At 37.2% G+C, this 23,580-nt stretch overlaps 2 protein-coding genes across 2 annotated transcripts; both read right to left on the reverse strand.

The window, feature by feature from the left end:
• Positions 1-3,363: 3,363 nt before the first annotated feature.
• On the reverse strand, positions 3,364-5,884 carry rxfp3.2b (relaxin family peptide receptor 3.2b). Its single transcript, XM_073844058.1, has one exon. It carries the CDS (start codon positions 5,736-5,738, stop codon positions 4,536-4,538), a length of 1,203 nt encoding a protein of 400 aa, XP_073700159.1. The 5' UTR covers positions 5,739-5,884; the 3' UTR covers positions 3,364-4,535.
• A 2,240-nt stretch (positions 5,885-8,124) lies between these two features.
• creb3l3a (cAMP responsive element binding protein 3-like 3a) lies at positions 8,125-19,767 on the reverse strand. The gene is made up of 10 exons (XM_073844057.1): positions 19,643-19,767; positions 19,295-19,408; positions 17,768-18,002; positions 17,433-17,566; positions 17,158-17,268; positions 16,962-17,068; positions 16,669-16,737; positions 16,500-16,584; positions 14,047-14,143; positions 8,125-12,235 (listed from the first exon to the last, which is right to left on the reverse strand). Exons 1-10 carry the CDS (start codon positions 19,661-19,663, stop codon positions 11,922-11,924), a joined length of 1,287 nt encoding a protein of 428 aa, XP_073700158.1. The 5' UTR covers positions 19,664-19,767; the 3' UTR covers positions 8,125-11,921.
• Positions 19,768-23,580: the final 3,813 nt, after the last annotated feature.

Here is a 23,580-nt window from a genome sequence, read left to right on the forward strand (position 1 = left end):
TTTTTTTTTTTTTTACTTTGGTTGATATGATTGAGGCCCTGTCTCAAATAGCACACCTCATGTGTACTTGTGGTCTTGCGGACTTACAATGGCTGCCGCACACACAGAGATTGTAGGGTGTCCCATTCATCGTTTTAGCATTCAGAAGGGTGCTCACGACGAAGACTGTGAGGGTTTAGGGTGTGATTTGGGACAAGGCCTGATATGACTTTTATGGCTGCACTGGCTAACACTGAAGTTGTCTTGGACTGATACTGACACCTAGTGGTGGGGATGTAGCATCTCACAACCATTTTAGAAATGATGCCATAATTAACAAGAGGTATTTTTATTTATCACAGTTTTTGATTACTGCACCAGAGTCGTTTTAGAAATGCTGTAGCCATAGTTTTCGATATGACTTTTTTGGCTGCACTGGCTAATATTGAAGTTGTCTTGAACTGATACTGACACCTAGTGGTGTGGATGTAGCATCTCACAGTTTTCAATTACTGTACCAGTGTCGTTTTAGAAATGCTGTAGCCATAGTTTTCGATATTACTGTTTTGGCTGCACTGCCTTATATTGAAGTTGTATTGAACTGATACTGACACCTAGTGGTGTGGATGTTGAATCTCACAGACGTTTTCAATTACTAGTGTCATTTTAGAAATGCTGTAGCCGTAATAAACATAAGATAATGTTTTTATTAGGTTGATTTGAATGACATGACTTTCCTGGCTGGACTGGCTAACATTGAAGTTGTCTTAAACTGATCCTGACTCCTAGTGGTGTGGATGTAGCATCTCAGAGTTTTCAATTACGAGTGTCGTTTTAGAAATGCTTTAGTCTTAATCAGCTAGACATATTTATTTTTTTTATTTGAATGATATAACTTTTTTGGCTGCACTGGCTAATATTGAAGCTGAATTGAAAGAATTGAATTGCAAAGATTGAGTCATTTTAGAAATAGCTGTAATCAACAAAAGACTTTTTTATTAGGCTGACATGACTGCAGATTTGTGTTTATAAAATGATTTTTCAACAAACCAAAAAAAATTTATGTGTGAAACTGAGGTAAATTACACCATAAGACATCATTTGAATGTTTATCAAAAGATTTATTTTGGTCCAAAAGAGCTTTTTGCAAATTTCGTTAGTATAATATGTATTTTTACAAACAACATAATATTATAACACTTCATACAGACATTAAAGTAGTAAGCCCAGCAAGCAAAAACACACCCAAAGGTCTTCAATATACTGACAACAAAGCACATCACCGACTTCCAACATTGGGCCAAAATGTCACTGCGAGTAATTATAGAGCACAGTCGAGCTCAGATTCAGATCTTTAAATCAGTTTGGCTAATTAATGGTCTCTCGCACCAGCTCATCTGCATGCCCTCAACACCTAGAAAGAGAAACTCACAGCTGGGGTGATTCTCTCTTACAAATATGAGCTCTTTATATATTAATTTATGTTAACAAGTCATAGATTAATAATTGAACATGTAGCCACAGTATGCATCGGTCAAAAGAGTGGTTTCACAGCAATGAGGGTCAACTCAGAAAGGTTGATGCAAGCTGTCACATGCATGTAAGTATAAATGTATACCATTTAAGATTGATAATATATTTAGTATATATTTATCTGAAAATACTGTTAGAGTTTCAATATAGCATGATTAAAATATCAATCAAAATGTCAGTATGTGTTTAATAAACTTTGTCTTTTTTCCCCTGTGCAATAATGCTAAAAATCTCCATTGTAATAAGTGTGACAGCTTGCCTCCTTAAATCATGACCTGGCATTGTCATTGAGAAGATAAACCATCGTAAGTGGCTTAAACTGTCAAATATGTCTCATTTGAAAAAGTTCGGTCAGAGGAACAATGTCCTTGGAAGAGTTTCAATAGATCGCAGGACTAATGATTAATGATGCCAGGCTAAAATCGTTTTACTATAAGATATTCTCCCTGCGTGCGATGCATGTGCAAGTGTGTGCATTAGGTGGTACCAAATCACTAAAGCCTCAAAGCCTGCAACGACATTTTAACATATATAGACTGTGGAATGATTCAAGAATATATTTAGGATGAAAGAATAACTGACAAATATAAACAAAAATCTAATAAACAATGTCAATATAAGGCTAACACACTTAAGCTCTGCCTTGTACTTGGATACTTGGTTGTCAATAAACCCATATAACTAATTATCTCAGATTGAATTTTTTATTCTGTTTGATGGCTTAGGAATGGGGATTTCGAGTCCCAAAACGATTTATGGTACAGTATATTCCTACAAAGATATTTTATGCCAAAGCTGTATGTTTTTGATGAAGCCCCTGAGGATATAGTACATAAGAAAGCTTTGTAATTTGCTTTACCTCACGTCCTTCTTTTTTTTTATGTCCAAGCTGCTGTTTTTTATACAATGAAAGTGAATAGTGACTACTGCTATGAGTGTGTACTGACTTAAATTTCATGCCGTTCCTCAGAGAAGTTTTTATATGACTTAAAAAAGCTTTGAAAATACTGCTTGAGGACACATTTTATAATGATTTCTGTAGCTTTTTCCCTTTTAACACTAGATCTCCATCTGTTTACAGTGTGAAGAAGAGAGCAGCTTAAACATTCTTCTAAACATCTCTATTAGTGTTTTCTAAAATGATATGAGAGTAAGTAAATATTTTTTTTAGTAAACTATTCCTTAATTGCTTAAATATGGTATTCTATTGTAGTATATGTGTAATAATTTAACTGATTTGTGACCCTGGACCACAAAACCAGTCATAAGTACTTTCACGATGCCATATAAAGAACCTTTAACATCTGAAGAACCTTTCTGTTTTACAAAAGGTTCTTTGTGGCGAAAGAAGATTCTTCAGATTATAAAAATGTAAGTAAGAGATGGATCTTTAAAGAACCTTTGACTGAATGGTTCTTTGTGGAACCAAAAATAATTCTTCTATGGCATCACCATGAAGAACCATTTAAAGTACCTTTATCTTTAAGAGTGTAGCACGGGTATGTTTGTAGCAATATCCAACAATAAATTGTGTGGGTCAAAATCATGCCAAAAATCATTAAAGATATAAAGTAAAGATCATGTTCCATGAAGATATTTTGTCAATTTCCTACCGTAATATATAAAAACATATTTTTTATATATGTGACCCTGGACCACAAAACCAGTCATAAGGTTAAATTTGACAAAACTGAGATTTATACATCATATGAAAGCTCAATAAATAAGCTTTCTATTGATGTATGGTTTATTAGGATAGGACAATATTTGGCCGAGATACATCTATTTGAAATCAGAAATCTGAGGATGCAAAAAAATCAAAAAGACTGAGAAAATCACCTTTAAAGTTGTCCAAATTAGGTTCTTAACAATGCATATTACAAACCAAAAATTACATTTTGATATGTTTACAGTAGGAATTTTACAAAAAATCTTCATGGAACATGAACTTTACTTAATTTCTTAATGATTTTTGGCATAAAAGAGAAATCAAAAATTTTGACCCATGCAATGTATTTTTGGCTATTGCTACAAATATACCCCAGCGACTTAAGACTGGTTTTGTGGTCCAGGGTCACATATATATTTTTTAGTAATATGCATTGCTAATAACTTCATTTGGACAACTTTAAAGGCAAATTTCTCAATACTTAGATTTTTTTGCACCCTCAGATTCCAGATTGCCAAATATTGCCCTATTCTAACTAACCATACATCCATAGGTCTTATTTATTCAGCTTTCAGATTATGTCTCAATTTCTCAATTTCATTAAAAAAATTGACCCTTATGACTAGTTTTGTGGTCCAGGGTCACATTTGTAAACACGTAGTTATATGTCAAATTGAAAAGAGAAATAATTTTCCTTTCAAATGAAAAAAGAAATGATCACAATCAACACATGCACAGTTTGACTGGTCAATGGTAATTCACCAAATTGTTATTTTGTTAGTAAGCTACATAGTTAGGTATTTTATTAGTTTAGCCTTTTGTACAATGTAAGCCTTAAATACACCAAAAGACAAACCAAAGTGTGAAACTTCATCAAATTCTGCATAATTAAATTCCTAACTGTCAGACAGTGCATTGAATGATTTATGGATAAACCAGTGATCCCCCACACGTATTTATTTTTCATATCTCATAAAAAAAGAGAAAACTAGACCCCTCTACATCTCCACCTTTTTTCTTCTTTTTTTTCCCTCAAAGCCTGAAAAACACACATGGATAATTTATCGCTCCCTTGAAGGATGTCTCGGGGAGAAAAAAAAAAACTCCTACTAATATGCAGCAAAGCAAAAAAAGGTGAATGGGTCCAGAATTCCCCGGCGGCTCCGATGACCAGAGGTGCATGTGAAAGCAGTCGCGCGTCAAAAGGTAGGTGGAAGTTGAGAGAGAAAGACAAATGCGCAAAAGTGTTCTGAACGGAAGGGAAGGGAAAGTGGGGCAGCTCCCAGAGGACGTTCCTCACGCCTGCTTCGTCCTGTCAATCAAAAACAAAGATGAACGTGAAGGATCCGCTCTTTCAAACATCCATCTGCACGAGAACCAATACGGGAGGTGCCTCGGCTACTTTGGCCTTGCGTGGGAGCAACCGGGCAAGGCTTCGGTAGGACGGGGTGGCCCTCAGCAGGAGCTCTTTGAGTCCAGCCCGGAATTCGCGTCGGATTAGGCAATAGAGCACTGGATTGAGGCAACTGTTTGTGTGGGCCAAGCAGACAGTCAGCGGGAAGGCGTATGCCTGGGCATTGTAGAAGGCCTTGCTGAAGGGCACCAGGTCGAACTTAATAAGGACGCCCCACAGAGTCAAAGCCTGATTGGGCAACCAACACAAGAAGAACGATAGGACGACGATCACGACCGATTTGGTGACCTTCGAGCGTCGCTTGTGCCGCCCCTGCTCGCTTTCGGAGCCAGCCACACCGCTTATCCTACGGCTCAACACAATTCTTAAAAGTAAGAGATAGCAAACGGTTATCACCACCAGTGGGATCACAAACCCAAGCAGGACTTTTTGCAACTGGTACAGTCCTAGAAGCAACTGCGGGTCCCAGCTTCCCGTCTCAGGGAAGCGGACCAAGCACAGCTCCTCGTCTGTTGCAACCTGTGCAATCGTGGAATAAATCGCATGTGGGAGAGTTGCTATCAAGGATATGACCCAGATGCCCAAGCTAATCCACTTGGCCGCAGCCGCTGCGGCTCGGCGACTGTGCATCTTAAGAGAAGACACGATGGAATAGTACCTGGCCACGCTCATGGCAGTCAAGAAAAACACACTGGCGTACATGTTCATGGTGGTGACCGAGCTGATGATTTTGCACATAACTTTGCCGAACGGCCAGCGGAAGTCCAACGCGGTGTCTACAGCCCAGAACGGCAGAGTTAGGACAAACTGCAAGTCGGTTAGAGCCAGCCCCATCACAAAGCAGTTGATCGAAGACTGCTTCTGCCGGTAGCGTGAGTGCAGCAGGTAGAGTGCCAGAGAGTTGCCTACAAGTCCCAGAGCGCACACCACTGAATAAATGAGGGCGATCATCACACGCACAGCCAAGCTAGACCCATCACCTTGTAGCGTTGAACTAGACTCCTTAGTCAACAAATGCAGCCAGCAGCGTAAAGACAGGTTCCCGCTGGCGGCATCCGTGCAGTTGTCCAGCGCCGTGCCGGTGTCCAGTGTGTGCTCACATTCTCCCAGCTCCAGAGTTTGTGTGGTGTTATTCCTCTCCATGGCAGGCTCCCACTCAGTCTGTTGTCATAGTGAAGTGATCCAAATGCAGAAAGAATCCATTCATGTGATTTATCTCAAGTTCATTGTGACATCCGGCATGTATAATTACTTCACCGGCAGCGAGAGCGCGGTCTCATCAGTCCCTCTCTCCCGCGCACCTCTGTGCGCTCTGCAGCGCGCGCACATTCTTTTATACTCCGATGAGCATGACGTGCGTCCGCGCGCTGCTGAGGCACACGCTGCTTTTATGTCAGATACATACATAGCCTACATGTGGTGCATAGTGAAACCTTTTTACGTGTTGTGGTTGATAATACAAAATTAATGTTAAAGTTTGTAAGTCACGGATGAAGCTTAAGGACTTTAATTTGGTTTTATACAAAAGTGCTGTTTTGGACAAATACATAATAGCAAAATACATATACATGTAACAAATACATATACATTCTATTTCAGATTCAAATTCTGTTCTTCTGAACTTTCTATTCATTAAAGAAACCTAAAAAAATCTTCTCAGCTGTTTTAACAACAACATAATAATAATAATACATGTATTTTGAGCAACAAATCAGAGCATTAGAATGATTTCTGAAGGATCCTGTGACTGGAGTAATCATGCGAAAAACTCAGCTTTGAAATCACAGAAATAAAGTACATTTTAAAATATTTTCAAATAGAAATATTAAAAAAATCTAAATTGTACTGTTTTTGCTGTACTTTGGATAAGAAAAATACAGGCTTGGTGAACGGAAAATACTTCTTTAAAAAAACATTTAAAATCTTACTGTTCAAAAACTTTTGACTGGAAGTATATTGTTATAAAATATTTATATTTTAAGTAACTGTTTTATTCATCAAAGAATCCTGAAAAAGTATCACAGCTTCCAAAAATATTAAGCAGCACAGATGTTTCCAACATTGATATAAACAGACAAAAGTAATAAATCAGTATATTAGAGTGATTTCTGAAGGATCATGTGACACTGAATACTGGCGAAATAGCTGATAAAAAATCAGCTTTGCATCACAGAAATAAATTATATTTTAAAGTATATTCAATTTCAAAACCACTATTTTAAATTGCAATAATATTTCACAATATTACATTTTTTTCTGTATTTTTAATCAAATAAACGCAGCCTTGATAAGCATAAGAGACGTCTTTAAAAAACATCACAAATCTTACTGATCCCAAACTTTTGAACTCCAGTATGTATATAATAAGTCTACAGCAACACCAGCAACTATGCAATCTAATCTTGGGATGTTGCATTTTAAAACTAAATCTGTTCAAATATATTGCTCTTTCTATATCTCTCACTCTTATGTGTGCTTGTTTGTGCTGAGCCCACCTCCAATTTAATTCCATCCAATTCAATTACTCCAATTTATTTCAGACTTTACCGTTCCATCCATGATAACTTTTGCCCCCCACATTCACAGACTGTTAATTACAGCCCACAAAATCCACACAATAAAAGCGATAACTTATTGATTTCAGACTATGGAGTCTTTCGTCTTAGTTGTTGAGTTAATTTAGAAGATTACTGAGCCAAGATTCGCACCATTTTGCCTTGAGTAGCAGAGAGTCTGAAATGTATTTGTTCAAACTTTGTGGATCAAATCAGTGCCAGATTAATCAAGTAAAAAAGCAGCTCTTTGACAGGTGCGATAGACGTGCAGACCTTGAGGCCAGGGGCCCAAGGGAGAAGTCAAAGCGAAAAGACACACCACAGTCTTGTGGATGAAAGATGTGAGTTTATCTCTCCATATGATTAAAGAGGCACTGAGTAAGATTTCAACCTTTCTGAGAAATCGTTAGAAACCTGCTGAACCTGTTACATTTGAATATTATTACTGAGCACTATAGAAAAATTATAAATAATCTATACATCTGTTGTTGTTTTTTTCAAGTTTTTAACTGAAAGTGACTTGAAGTGCCTCCTACACTGTTTTTAAATTTCTGAGCACTGAAGGTTATTCACATTACAGTCGCTGAAATGTCAAAGAAAAACGAAGTTGACATTTACATATTGATTCATTCGTATATACAGTAATAGAAATCTACACAAACTACTGCTTTCATATCTAATCATCTGTGCATGTCTTATGGGTTATAGCATATAGTGGCTTTACATTAATGGTTCTAGTCACATAAAAACTGTATTTGCCAAAGATGCTCGTATTTGTTTTTACCGAGATAGGTTGTTCACCTGTTCTTCTCATCGGCTCTGGCCTCATTCTGTCTCTCGTGACATCCAAATTGTGCTGAAAGGCATTAACGTGTTGACGTCGACCCTAGAGTTCGACAGAGACAGAGAGTTGTCCATTTTGTAAGACGTAGAACATTTATTGGAAAAAGCAACAACAAAGCAACCACCTGAAATAGGTTGAAAGGCAATTCAGCACAGTGTTTTATTGGAAAAGCACATTTGTTATCAAAAGCAACTTGTTTCTAAGTCCATAAAAAAATTTCCTCAGCCTTCAGATTAATACCCATAAAGCAAAACGGTCTTCAAAGAGGAGACAAACATATGGCAGCACTTTAGGACAAACTTGCTGAAGGATTCAAAATGTAAAATTCATGAATTGGAATGAGCGGATTTTGTATTATTATTCACCTCAGCTGTAGTGCAAATACATCGGCAGAGCAGATGGTTCAAACTTCTAGTGATATGCAGTGGAGTCCAAACGTCTGATAGACCACATCTGGGATTTTTTCCCCTGCTATTTAATAATCTTTAATGTGAAAAAAGTTGAATAGCTATAACATATTTATAAATGGTAATCAATACGCCAAAAAAACTTTTTACTACACTTTTACTACAGTAAAACCATGGTTAATTTGACACATTCTGAAAAAATATATCACGGAGCAAAGAGGAAACTGACAACACACCTACAGACAAGACAGAGCAAGTTAATTCTGGTAGGAAACACGGTCTCAACTTTAAAATGTTTTATTTTTTAATAAATTAAAAAGAACAATTACCATTTTGTGGCTATTTAATGTTGTGGCAGATCACTGTATTGCCTTATTAGATCGACTGACACGAACCGATCGTCTTTTCTTCTTTACTTAAAGCACAAAAAACATGAATGAACATTAGAACGTATTAGAACGCGGCACCGCAGTGTATCACTCTGCTCATCTGCTTAAATGAAACCGGCGCTACTTTTTCTCGCGCCCTTACGAAAATTAACCATGGTTTTGCTACAAACTGCCAAAAAAAACACAGTTACTATTAGTTAAACCATGGTAACCTCAAATTAACCATGGTTTTGCTACACTAACAAATTATTTGTAGTAAAACTGTGGTTATACAAATCAATACGCCAAAAAAACCACACTTTTACTATAGTCATTTTTGTAATTCTTCACTTTCAGACAAACTATTTGAAAATCTGTAATCTGAAGGTGCAAAACCTAATAATATTGAGAAAACGCCTTTAAAGTTGTCCAAATAAAGTTCTTAGCAATACATATTACTAATCAAAAATTAAGTTTTGATCTATTTACAGTAGGAAATGTACAAAAAATCTTCATGGTACATGATCTTTACTTAATATCTGGAAAATAATGGTTTTTGGCATAAAAGAAAAATCGATAGGCCTAAATTTGACCCATACAATGTATTTTTGGCTATTGCTACAAATATACCTGTGCTACTTAAGACTGGTTTTGTGGTCCAGGGTCATATATTTCCCATGGCACCGCTGTGTATCACTCCGCTCATCTGCTTAAATGAAACCGGCGCTACTTTTTCTCACACCCTTACAAAAATTAACAATGGTTTTACTACAAATAAAACCCCAAAACCACGGTTACTATAGTTAAACCATAAATTAACCATGGTTTTGCTACACTAAATATTGTTTAACCATGTTATTTGTAGTAAAACTGTGGTTATACAAATCAATACGCCAAAACCAGGGGCTCTCTTGTTTCAGACAAACGCAACTGTTGCCGTATTTCATCTCAGTTATCGATTATAGTAAAAAAAAAAATTACCTATTAACAATATTAATATCACAGCAATATTGTTGCAGCATTTGTCTTGTTGCTTGTCCGATTGTTTTGTATGTTATGCTGAACTATTTCTTCATAGCAGAGACTTTTAAGATAATATAGGCAACAGGTTAAGATTATAAAATAATTTCATCATATCAGTATTTCATAACATGTAGCCTTGTAACAAGCACGATAACATAATCAATCAGCCAGTTATTCTTGCAAAAAAAAAAAAAATGCCTTGTTTTTTAATTTGGACCCCACTGCATTGTCTTCCCACTCAAATTACGACAATATTTTTATGTACACTTGTATTACACTATGCTCTGGAACACTTGATTCTGATTGGTCGATCGTGTCATCCAGCAGCCTGATATTTCCAATGGCACCACTGTGTATCACTCCACTCATCTGCTTAAATGAAACCGACGCTACTTTTTCGCACCCTTACAAAAATTAACCATGGATTTTACTTTTACTACAAATAAATCCCAAAAACCACAGTCACAATAGTTACTATAGTAACCATGGTTTTGCTACACTAACCATAGTTTTAAAATGTTACTTGTAGTAAAACTGTGGTTACACAAATTAAAAAAAACTACTTTTTTACCACACTTTTACTATAGTTAAAACAATGGTTAATTTCGTAAAGGGCTCTCTTGTTTCAGACAAACGCAACCATCTCCATCTTGTGTCTTAGTAATCAATTGTAGTAAAAATTAGGCTACCTAAGAACAATATTAATTTCACGGAAATATTGTTTCAGCATTCGCCTCGTTGCTAATCTGATTGTTTTGTACGTTGTACTGAACTATTTCTTCATAGCAGAGGCTTTAAGCTAATATAGGCTACAGGTTAAGATTATGAAATAATTTCATCATATCAGTATTTCATTGCATGTAGCCTTGTAACAAGCGCAATAATGTACAATCAGCCAGTTATTCTTGCAAAAATAATTATGCCTTGTTTTTCATTTGGACTGCATTTTCTTCTCACTCAAATTAAGACAGTATTTTAATGTACATTTTATTACATGACACTCTGGAATACTTTACCGATTGAGCAATGGTGTCATCTAGCAGCCTGATATTTCCCATCGCACCGCTGTGTATCACTCTGCTAATCTGTTTAATTGAAACTGGCACGACTTTTTTTGCGCTCCTTACGAAAATTAACCATGGTTTTACTACAAATAAAACCAAAACCCACTTTTAGTTAAACCAAGTAACCATGGTTTTTGCTACACTAACTATAGTTTAACCACGTTATTTGTAGTAAAACAGTGGTTTTACAAATACTTTTTTACCAGACGTTTACTATATTAAAACAATGGTTAATTTTTGTAAAGGGCTCGCGTTTCAGACAAACGCAACCATCGCCATCTTGTGTCTCAGTAATACTTGAATACTTGATTCTGATTGGTCACTCAGATCATCTGCTTAAATGAAACTGGCCCTATTACTTTTTTACGTGCTCTTACAGAAATTAACCATGGTTTTGCTACAAACCCCCAAAAACCACAGTTACTATAGCATGGTAACCACAAATTAACCATTGTTTTGCTACACTAATCATAGTTAAGTGGTTAAATAAATGGTAATCAATATGCCAAAAAAAGCACTTTTACATAATAAAACCATGGTTTTTATAGGGGGCTCTCTTGTTTCGGACAAACGCAACTGTCGCCATTTTGCAATCAATTGTAGTAGGCAATATTGTTTCAGCATTCGTATGTTGTACTGGACTATTTCTTCATAGCTGAGACTTTATAAAAATACAGGTAGGGTTTATAATATTATCATATTAGTATTTCATAGCGTGTAGTCTTGAACAAGCGCGATAGTCTGCCAGTTTTTTTCTTACAAAAGTAATTATGCCTTGTTTTTCATTTGGACCCCACCGTTATTTTAAAGAAAAAGAAAGATTATCCGTTTATGGCAAGCTTAAAACCGGAAAAATGCATTTCCAGCATTCCAAATCAACAGATAAAACTCGACTTGTTATTTTATCCAAAGTTTGATCAAATATAAATAAGCAGCTACACTGTATCTCTCAAAAATTACTTAAGCAAAAAGAAGAGCTTCCAGCAATCTGTTAGCTGGCTCCCGTCTTCAGAAGCGCAGTTGAAGGAGTTTTGACAAATCCCCGGGTAAATCCCCTTCTGCCCTTCAAATATCATCAGCATGAGGACTCCGCCTTGAGCCACGTCGTGGATTCAAGGTCACAGTTGCTACATGCCCAGTGATGGGGTCTCCATGGTGATGGTCGTCATGCTGGTCTAAACTGTGGTTGTGGGATTCAGGGTCGTAATTGGTGAATTCCGGTCTCCTGTGAAGTCTTCCCAGCAGCGACGCTATCTCCACCATACTTTTATCCTCGGAGAAGCGCGGGAGTATTTTGGAGTCGTCTGACACGGAGAACGGAGGCTCGAGGGCGCGCAGCTCGTGGGAAGACTGAAGGTTGCGCAGTGACCGTGACTGAACTGAAAGGGTTTAAAGAAAATATAAGAAAGTTACTTCAAACAACTTCTTGTGAATCGTATACCTGTGCTATCCTTCTTTAAAACAAACGCCACTTGATATTTGCACGTTTGAGAACGTAAATACACACTCTCACTAGTTTAACTAATTAACAACAGTGGCTATACACAGATCATGAGGGAATTGTTTTCATCAAATGGCGTGAAAATTCCTGCATTTTGCGTTTAACACAGTATAGTCAATATCTTAAGTCTTGACCTACGACAAGAACGGGCGTTGTTTTGGTTTTAGAACAACTTTGATGAAAGGTTTTGATCCACTTCAAATGTTAACTACTGAAGTATTCTGTAACGTAACCCTCACGAAAATTAGCCATGATTTTATTATAGTTAAGCAGTAACCATTACCATTACCATATGTATAACCACATTTTTACTACAAATACCATGGTTAAACTATGGTTAGTGTAGCAAAACCATGGTTCATTTGTGGTTACCATGGTTTAACTATAGTAAGCATGGTTTTTTAGTTTTATTTGTAGTAAAACCATAGTTAATCTTCGTGAGGTAAATTACTTTGTAAATATTTTGTTTTTGTGAGTATAATGGCTGCCTCCTTTTGTCTTGCTAAGGCTCATTTCTGAGCTAGCATTTTTAAATATACAAAAGTAGTATTTTCACACGTTTTGCTTCATTTGCTTATTGGAAATGAAGCACACTAAAAATGTGGTGTTCACAGATTATATTTATTTTAATTTTTCTTTAGTTTCTTCACACATCATGTCTCATATTTGTGACACTGGACCACAAAACCAATAATAAGGGTACATTTTTTTTTTTAAATCGAGATTCATCTGAAAGCTAAATAAATAAGTTTTCCATTAATGTTTGGTTGTTAGGAAATCTGGAGTCTGAGGGTGCAAAAACATCAAAATATTGAGAAAATCACCTTTAAAGTTGTCCAAATGAAGTTCTTCTCCAAATGTAGTTCAAAAGCAATGCGTATTACTAATCAACAATTAAGTTTTGATTGGACAGGTTAAAAAAATTAAAAGCATTTGAAAAGTAGCAAAAATCATTTAGAACAGCATAATTATACTTTCTTTTTAAACTTTTTTTTTTAATCTGTTTTTGATTAACCTCTTTGACATAAAAAGTGCTCTAAGTTTGACAAACACCCATAATGCAAAGACTCTTTTTAACACATCAACTGTCAATTCCTAACAATCAAACTCTTGACCTTGGTTTTGACTAGCTGTGGGAAATAGAACACGAATTTCTAGCTATTTTATGTCTGCTGAGGAAATAAACACAGACAAGTCACGCTGTGACGCATTTTCCCCTGTTCTTTTCTTCTTCAGCTTCAACCATCCACTTCAAAAGAGCTGCGGCGCTCAACAGGACGCTAATCGAACGAGACTGTGACCAAGTGCGCCAAACTTTAACCATGACCTGCGCTTAGCCTGCGGAATAAGAATTGATTCCCTTCAGAAACACTGACAGCAGTTTGATGAGGACAAATTACAGCTTTTCTTCCACGCCGTTGATTCAACGTGTGGGAAACATGACTAAGCTGTTTGCCATTCTTCTAGTCCTCGCCACCTCTCTCACTACTTCCAATAACTGTCACAAGGTTCCATTCTAAGCCTTAATGGCTTGTCAACCAAATGATACATTACACAGATTCAAGAACCCCTTGTTCTTCAAGCATGACATTTTCCTCTCAAGTTAGCGGCGAGAGGACATAAGGTAGTTCTAATGGGTTTTTCCCCTCAAGGACTGGACGGAAGAGATGTTTCGGCCAGAAAACTCACCTCTCAATGGGCTGAAGTCTCCGTGTTGGCTGACTTTGGTATCTGTGAAGGGCTTCAGATTGGGCAGCAGAATCAAGGTGAAAGACAGAAGCAGCACCTGAGGGACAGAAGCAGATAAAAGGCTTGAGCGGAGCAGCACGGAAGACCATTAGTAAAGGACAACTTTGATGTAATGTCCGTTTTTGAGGTATGTTCTCAAGTAGCTGTAGATTGGAGTTTCTTGTTTTGTGATTAGTTCCCCAGCCTCCTTCATGGTGAAGAACACTGATGATTGCTTTGGAAGCATTTGTCAGTCAAAGTCTTGTGCTTCCTCATAAAACACAACAAAATCTTCAAAGAAATTAAGTTTTTTGTGGAAAACATTCCAGGAATTTTCTCAATATAGTGGACCCTCAATGGTGGCCAATGGGTTGAAGGTCCAAATTGCAGTTTCATTGGCGCTTCAAAGGGCTCTACACAATCCCAGCCGAGAACTAAGGGTCTTATCTAGCAAAACGATTGGTCATTTTCTTGAATAAATAAAAATATATTTTATCCACAAATGCTTGTCTTGCTCTAGCTCTGCAATGCGAATGCATGTCTTCACGCATGACGTAATCATAAATAAAGTATAAAGAATAAAGTAAAAATGTTTCGAGAATAAAGTCAAAATTATGAGATTAAAGTTGAAATGTTTTGAGAATAAAATCGAAATTACGAGATTAAAGTTGAAATTACAAGAAAAAAGTCTAAATGTTTCGAGAATAAAGTAATTTTTTTTTAGAATGAAGTCAAAATTACGAGAATAAAGTCAAAATGTTTTGAGAATAATGTCTTAATTTTTCGAGTATAAAGTCGACATTTTTTAAAATAAAGTCGAAATTACTAGATTAAAATCGAAATTACAAGAATAAAGTTGAAATGTCTGGAAAATGAAGTTGAAATGTTTTGAGAATAAAGCCAAAATTACGATTTTAAAGTTAAAATTGTGAGAATAAAGTCAAAATGTTTTGTGAATAAAATTGAAATTACGAGATTAAAGTCGAAATTACGATAATAAAGTTGAAATGTTTAGCAAATAAAGCTGAAATTCTGAAAAAAGTCAAAATCTTTTGAGAATAAAGTTGAAATTACGAGAATAAAGCCAAAATGTTTTGAGAATAAAGTCAAAATTTTTGAGAATTACAAATTTTGAAGACATTTGTTTTAACTATACAGTTTTCTACAATTCCACCATCTACTCTGCAAAAATGGCTGTGACATCCAAGCTTTCATTCCTCACATGTATATAATAAAAAAAAATCTTTGAACTCAATTATATTGTTGTCTTTTCTGAGGTATATAAGTGTATAAGATAAGCATTTGTGATTAAAAAGTATATAAAATGTTTGTTTGTTTTTTTAGAATATGGCCTATCTTTCCGCTAGATAAGACCCTTATTCCTTAGCTGGGTACAGTGTAGAGCCATTTGAAGCTGCATTGAAACTGCAATTTGGACCTTCAACCCATTGGCCTCCACTGAAGTCCACTGTATGCAGAAAAATCCTTGAATGTTTTCCTCAACAACCTCAATTACTTTTTGACTGAAGAAAGAAAGACATGAACATCTTGGATGATATGGGGATGAGTAAATTATCAGGACATTTTCATTCTGTAAGTGAACTTCTACTTTAATATTTTTGTGATACTTTTTTCCAGGATACTGTAATGAACAAAAAGTGTCTTACAATGACAAAACTTGGCATGTGAAACATTCTGCTTTCATGCGACTTGAAATAATTGTGATTATTTTATTCTGGAGCAAAAAGTAATCTTCTTTCATCCTTCTCTCCTTACAGTGTACAGTTTGCATTTGTTTTGCATCTGTCTTGGGAGTTTTTCTTGGAGCAGAATTTGGATTGCTTACGGTGGGTCTTAGGCAATGTTTTCTGTAAAAATGCTTTGAAACAGTATTTATGAATCTGAATAAATGATTTATGTTCAGGGTTATACATCTAAAGGCATAAATAACATTTTCCAGACCATTTTTCAATAATTCACCGTAATCTAGTTTTAGTCTTTAAAGAATAATGATTTTGCAAAGATGCTTATTATTTTCTTACGCAGTATAAATGCATTTTTATAAATAATATATATAAGATGCATTCTATTTCAGCAAAGCAATCATAATTTTTGGGTTTTGGTTTGGTTCAAAAAAGTTTGACATTCTTTTTTTTTTCTTTCTGTTTTCTTTGGAATAACATGTACTGATAAATCATTAAAAATAAGACCAAGAGCATGTTCTGAGGCAGTTTTGGTTTTGTGTTGATTTAAAGATGTTTGTGGTGAAAACACATTGACTTGCGCTGAGAGAAAGCACCAGCAAGTGCCAAAGAAAAAGCTATGTGTATGTTTGTGTGATTTGAAATGCCCAAAGCATGATTACTGCATGTCTGGATCTTTCATGTGCTAATATCGTTTCTTTTAACCCTCACCAGAATGCAGGTCCCAGTCTGGGCCGGTTTGTTGGATCCATTCATGACCAGCGCCTGCAGCCGACGCAGTTGTTCCATCAGAGAGCTGAAATGAAGAGAGCGGAGTAAAAAGTTCAATTTCAGGAGACTATATTGAGTGTGAAGATTACCAAGGAAATGATTCCCTCACATGTTGCATTTCTCCAGCTGGAAGACTTTCCTCTGCAGCTCCTGGTTGTGCGCGCTGCATGCCGCCATCCTACGAAAACAGATTTCCCATAAGATTCATGTAAAAGAGAACAGGTTGTAATCTAATCCACTCTCAGGTTCACTCTGAGACACAGCGGTGAACTTCCACCTGGTATTTTGCCAGGGGAGTTTGTGTTCAGTAGCTGCAAATTTCATCAATTTAAGATTATGATTTTTACTCAATGCAAGTAGCTTCCGCTTTTGCTTCATTTGTTTGAGCACAACAGTCGATACCTGCTCTCCAAGCCGTCGATGTATTCTTTCTTCTTCTTCCTGCTCTCTTGGGCCGACTGCTTGTTGCGGATCTTTCGGCGGATTTTCTTCAGAGTCCTTTCCTCGTACTTGATCACGGGGGGGAAGCAGAAACATTGAGTTACAAAGACAAACGGCTGCGCTCTACTATTACGGTGTAATTGCCAACTGACGGTACCTTGGTGAGTGGGAACTGATTTGGCAGGGTCACTCCTTCCTTGGCAAGTAGTCGTTTTTCATCCTCTGTGAGAACCAGCTCCTGGTACGACTGCTGGGTCGCCTTTGTGGCCTGGAATATCAAGCGGACATGAAAGTAACAAATCCAATCAACGTCTCTATGTGCTCGGATGGTCAAAAACCTATCGAGTTCACCTTTCATCTCCGTTCAAGCTCACTTTTTCCCTATTCTGCCTTGTGTGTTTTACTTAGCTTCACGCCTGAATGCAAACTCACAGGCTCTGGTGTGCCAGATAGCAGCAGGTCCTTGACAGTTAGGGGGAATCCAGTGGACAGTTGTGCCTGTGGCGTTTCAGATGCGCGCTGCATCCCTCCGGCCCTCTCTGGGAAGAAGCCAGTCTCCCAGCCATCTGCAGCAACAGATAATACTATTTATCCTTCTTTGTTTGCATGTGGAGAGATTCACAAAGCTCAGGAATTGGGGCTTATCTTCAGGACGTGTAGCAAAACAGCGCATAATGCAGGGAATCAATAAGTGGGAGGCTAATCATCTGTGTTTACAGAGTCTCGAGTTACCAGGAAGGTATGCTTTATGAATTCTTGATACTCACTGAAATTAAATGGGAAGTTGGTGTCGAGATTGTGTTGTGCCTGGGATGCCATGACGCGAGGCTCCAAAGGAGGGCTTGTGGTTGGCGGCGGGCTGTCGATGTGATCTGAATGAGGATCTTCGCTGATTCCGCTGTCGCTGGGAGAGGGCGACCAAGCTGGAGATCCGGCAACAGAGTCGTAGCCACCTATAAGTGTGTTGAAGAAGTCCCTGTTACCCTGAGCGGGCATCATCATCTGGAAATACAGAATAGTGAATGATGAGATATTGAATTACAAGAGAAGATATTCTGAAGAATTTTAAAGAAATGTTTTTGTCCATTCAATGACATTTCGGACCCCATTGACTTTCATTAGGGGCTTTTGCACCATGTAGTTCTGAGAACCACCAGCATGGTGGTACCTAGAGATCCAAATGTTCCCCTTTCAGGTCATTTTACTAGTTGCATTCGCACCGGCAACAGTAACTCTGAAGCGGCCGTCAGCGATGACAGAGAAGAGTTACATTTATAAAAATGACCCTGTTTAAAAGTTTACATACACTTGATTCCTGAATGATTCGCAGCTGTGTTTTTTTTTTTTTTTTTTGTTTAGTGATAGTTCATGAGTCCATTGTTTGTCCCGAACAGTTAAACTGCCCGCTGTTCTTCAGAACAGTCCTTCAGGTCCCACAAATTCTTTGGTTCTTCAGCATTTTGTGTATTTGAACCCTTTCCAACAATGACTTTATGATGTTGAGATCCATATTCTCACACTAAGGACAACTAAGGGACTTAAAAAACCTTTTGAATTTAAAAATCAGGGTAAATTTAACTTATTTTGTCCTCTGGGAAACATGTAATTATTTTCTGTAGCTTCTGAAGGGCAATACTAAATGAAAAAAAGACGATATTTAGTCAAATTATGAAAATGTACACGTCTTCATTCTGTTCAAAAGTTTTCACCCCCCAGCTCTTAATGCATTGTGTTTCCTTCTTGAGCATCAGTGAGCGTTTAAACCTTCTGTAATAGTTGCATATGAGTCCCTCAGTTGTCCTCAGTGTGAAAAGATGGATCTCAACATCATAAAGTCATTGTTGGAAAGGGTTCAAAAATGCTGAAAAATTAAAGAATTTGTGGGACCTGAAGGATTTTTTCTGAAGAACAGCGGGTAGTTTAACTTCAGGACAATCAAGGGACTCATGAACATCTATTTGTTGCTGGGTAGCTGGTGTTTTGTATGCGTTTGGCCAATCAATGTACATTTATAGTTCCTATAGAAATGTTTTAAACCCTACTCTGAAGTTGGAGATAATTTAGTTCCCACAAATGAAGTTTCTACAACTAAATACGTTCCTAGTTCATGCGGTGCAAACACACCAAAAACTAGGAACTTACGCCAATAGTTCTAAGAACCTCCAGTGCAAAAGCATGGACAAAAACATTCTTCAGAATGTCTTCTATTGTGTTCTGCACAAGGAATAAAGTCAAAATGATTTGAAATGTTAAAATCCGAAGAACTGAAGTAACCTGGAAGAAGCCAGACTTACTTGAGGATCCTGAACTGGCCAAAGCTGATTGCTTTGTGGTCCCATAGTCTCATGCCGTAAGATGCCATCATTCTTATCAAAGAGCAAATCGAGCAGTTCTAACCCTTCACCACCCTGAGATGAAAATATTTGCTGTATATATCATATGTTCCCAGTGGGATTCAATGGAAAATACAAGACAGAAAATGGAGCAAAGTGGCAAAACAAGAAGACAGAAAAGATAACTTTTCCATTTTTCTGAACTTTGCTCTTATTAGATATTACATCGACAGGCTAGATAACAAAAGCTACGTCTCTAATACTTATTTCTCATGCAAAACTAGTACAGTTCAAAACCTTACGACTTACCTGGTCTGGATAGTGCTCCATTGTTGTGACCCAGGGGTAACGCAGTCTAAAATATCCTTGAAAAAAGGCCAAAAAATGGGACAAAACAAAAATATCTGTCTATCCTTACTCAGCCTGTGTCCCTCTGCTCACCCAGGACAAAGTTCGAACTCCAACGCAACAATCAGGTCATCATCCTCAGGGCTGTGTTTGATTGGCTGTTTGTTGAGATGTAAGATAAAAAAAACGTGGGAACACCCTGGAGAAATACTGCAGATTGTATTTCAACCAAACATATGTCTATGGCACACTATGTCAAGTACAAATCTATAGCATTCAAGTATAATCGACTCCAGTAGTAAAACTGGAGTCATACCAGGTCAAGTGCATCAAAAGAGCAACCTCACATCAAAAACTAATGGCGAAACATTGTTTTTTTTTCATTAGCTGCCAGACGAAGTTAGTTATTTTTGAACTTTTTATGGGGTTTTTTTTCTCCAAGAGTGTACAGCAATTCACTTCTCAGTCCTGGAAAATTCCTTCCCCAGTTACTTAAATGTTTCAGTGCACTTGCAAGTAGTTTCAGGCATTTGTTATGGGAAAACACATGATGCAGAGCCAGTTCAAAGGGCATATTTTCCCTTCTGTCTGAGGTAATTTGACCTTTCACACAGTTTTGATAATCCAGGAATAGATAATAAACATTATTATTACTAGTCTTAGATTTTGGATTTAGTTTTGTTTTATTTCTTTATTGTTTTTGAATGGTAAAGACCTGTTTCTTGACATCTAATTATTATTTATTTATTATAGTCTATTGCTTGTCTGCCTTAAGGAGACTTGATTGTTGTATGTAACTAAATTTTCTTCCTTTTTTTTTTTGAACGTTAAAGACTTGTTCTCCTCCTGTTCTTGACGTCAGAGCTGTTCTGAGTCACGCCGGAACAACTATCATCTCATCAGGCACAGTGTGTCTTCTCTTAAAGTAAGTATATCTCCATCCACTCTTATTTCATCAAATGTCACACAAAACTTTGAAGCCAAACAGGCCCATCCAACTTCGAAAGCTATCACGATTTACGAGGAATCATCTGTTGTGTAGGCCGGAGCTTTAAAAAATCATTTCTCATTCTCAGAAGAGATCTGTCGTGTACCAGACAGGCTTTGTTGAAATTTACCAGAGGTGGTTCTTTGCTTACTCTTCGTTAGCAAGCACAGATTCGGTCATCGATTAAGGCACAATGTCATTTGTATGCAGGGAAACTTTAAACAGGCATTAATGGCACCGTCAGATTTACGTATGTCCACTGCGCTTACTCACCATCAAAGTTAGCAGCGTCACGCACACGGTTCAAAGCATCGGCCGGCGTTTTACAAAGCACTCACGTACCTCTCCACAAGAGACATAATTAGACGGCAGAATTCCTACATGGAGTGTCAATTTCAGGGAAAGTTTGAAGGAAAACTGAAGGACGGATGGCTTTCCAGCATGTTTCCCCTCTTCTTCAATACATCAATGTCTTTTCCTTATAAAAGCATTGTTTACACAGACGAAAGCCCTTTTGAAACATCACAGTTAGGCAAAAATCAATGGCAAACTAAGAGGCTTCAAATGTGATGCACAGATATTTCCGTGCTGTTCCTATTAAGCCCTAATGACTCAGGCAAGGACACCTTTGCTGCTTTACACGTTTAACGAATGGAAAACATTGGACACTTTTTCCACATTTTAAGCAACATTTTAAGTTTCTGAACTTGAATTGTGTCATTAATTACTCACCCTCATGTTGTTCCAAAACTGTTATATCTTCATTCATCTTGACGGAAGAGAAGAAATTGTTAAATAAAGTTGTTATTTTTGCTTTCTTGCACACAAAAGGTATTCTCGTAGCTGCATAAAATTGAAGGTTGACTATTAAGGACTATTTTAACAATGTCCTTAATACCTTTCTGGGTCTTGAATGTGTCAGTTGCTGTGCTGTCTATGCAGGGTCAGAATGTTCTCGGGTTTTATCGAGAGAACAGGGAACACTCTCAAAAATTTGACTAACATTCTGGTAAGTTTCTCTCAAAGTTATAAACATTCTTCCAGTAACATTAACACAATGTTACAATAACATTTTCATAACTTAATGGGAATGTTAGCAAAACAACCTTGAAAGACATTTTGTTCAGATGGAATGTAATATAAAATCCTAAGAAAAAATGAAAAACTAAATGAGGCTGTGTTTACACTAGTGTTACGCCTGACATTAACACTATTTTGGCATTTACTACCCTCGAAAATGGAGACTTTCAAAAACACAGCAGACCCCATTTTAGTTTGAAAACTCCAGGGTTGAGTTTCAGTCTAAACAGCCCAAAATAAAGACTTTCGAAAATGCTGCAGACCCCGTTTTAGTTTGACAACTCTGGGGTTGCGTTTTTAGGCTACGTTTACACTAGTGCATTTTTGTTTTAAAACACGTAACTTTTGCTACGGTTACGCCTGTAGTTTACACTACTCTGGCATTTTCGACGCTCGGAAACTAAGACGTTTGAAAGCGCTGCAAACCCCATTGTAGTTTGAAAACTCTGGGGTTATGTTTTAGGCTACATTTACATTATTGCTTTTTCGTTGTAAAATGAACAATCTTTGCTACAAATACGCCTGCAGTTTACACTACCCCAGTGTTTTCGACCCTCGAAAATGAAGAATTTGGAAACACTGCAAACCCCATTGTAGTTTGAAAACTCCAGGTTTGCATTTCAGGCTACGTTTACACTAGTGCATTTTCGTTTTAAAATGTATAATTTTTGCTACAATTACACCTGTCTTTTACACCACTCCTGCGTTTTTGACTTTCGAAAACAGACTATTGAAAGCGCTGCAAACCCCATTGTAGTTTGAAAACTCTAGGGTTACGTTTTAGACTACATTTACACTAGTGCATTTTCGTTGTAAAAGGAACAACCTTTGCTACGAATATGCCTGTAGTTTACACTACCCTGGTGTTTTCGACCCTCGAAAACAGAGAAACCCCATTGTAGTTTGAAAACTCTAGGTTTGCATTTCAGGCTATGTTTACACTAGTGCATTTCCGTTTTAAAACGCATAACTTTTACTACGGTTACGTCTGTAGTTTACACTACTCCTACGTTTTTGACCCTCAGAAACTGAGACTTTTGTAAACGCTGCAAACCCCGCTGTAGTTTAAAATTTCTAGGGTTGCGTTTCAGGCTACGTTTACACTAGTGTGCATTTTTGTTTTAAAATGCATAATTCTTGCTACGATTACGCCTGTCTTTTACGCTACTCCTGCGTTTTTTGACCCTCGAAAACTGAGACTTTCAAAAAGGCAGCAGACCCCATTTTAGTTTGAAAACTCAGGGGTTACGTTTCATTGTAAACAGACCAAAATGGAGACTTTCAAAAATGCTGCGGACCCTGTTTTTGTTTGAAAACTTCGGAGTTGAGTTTCAATGTAAACAGACCAAAACGTAGACTTTCGTAAACGCAGCAAACCCTGTTGTAGTTTGAAAACTCTGGGGTTGCGTTTTAGGCTACGTTTACACCAGTGCATTTTCATTTTAAAACGCATAACTTTTGCTACGGTTATGCCTGTAGTTTACACTAATCCTGGCGTTTTCGACCCTCAGAAACTGAGACTTTAGTAAACGCAGCAAACCCCGTTGTAGTTTGAAAACTCTGGGGTTGCGTTTTAGGCTACGTTTACATTATTGCTTTTTCGTTGTAAAATGAACAATCTTTGCTACAAATACGCCTGCAGTTTACACTACCCCAGTGTTTTCGACCCTCGAAAATGAAGAATTTGGAAACACTGCAAACCCCATTGTAGTTTGAAAACTCCAGGTTTGCATTTCAGGCTACGTTTACACTAGTGCATTTTCGTTTTAAAATGTATAATTTTTGCTACAATTACACCTGTCTTTTACACTACTCCTGCGTTTTTGACTTT

This window comes from Garra rufa, chromosome 7 (assembly GCF_049309525.1).
Source record: "Garra rufa chromosome 7, GarRuf1.0, whole genome shotgun sequence".
Classification (NCBI taxonomy): Eukaryota; Metazoa; Chordata; class Actinopteri; order Cypriniformes; family Cyprinidae; genus Garra; species Garra rufa.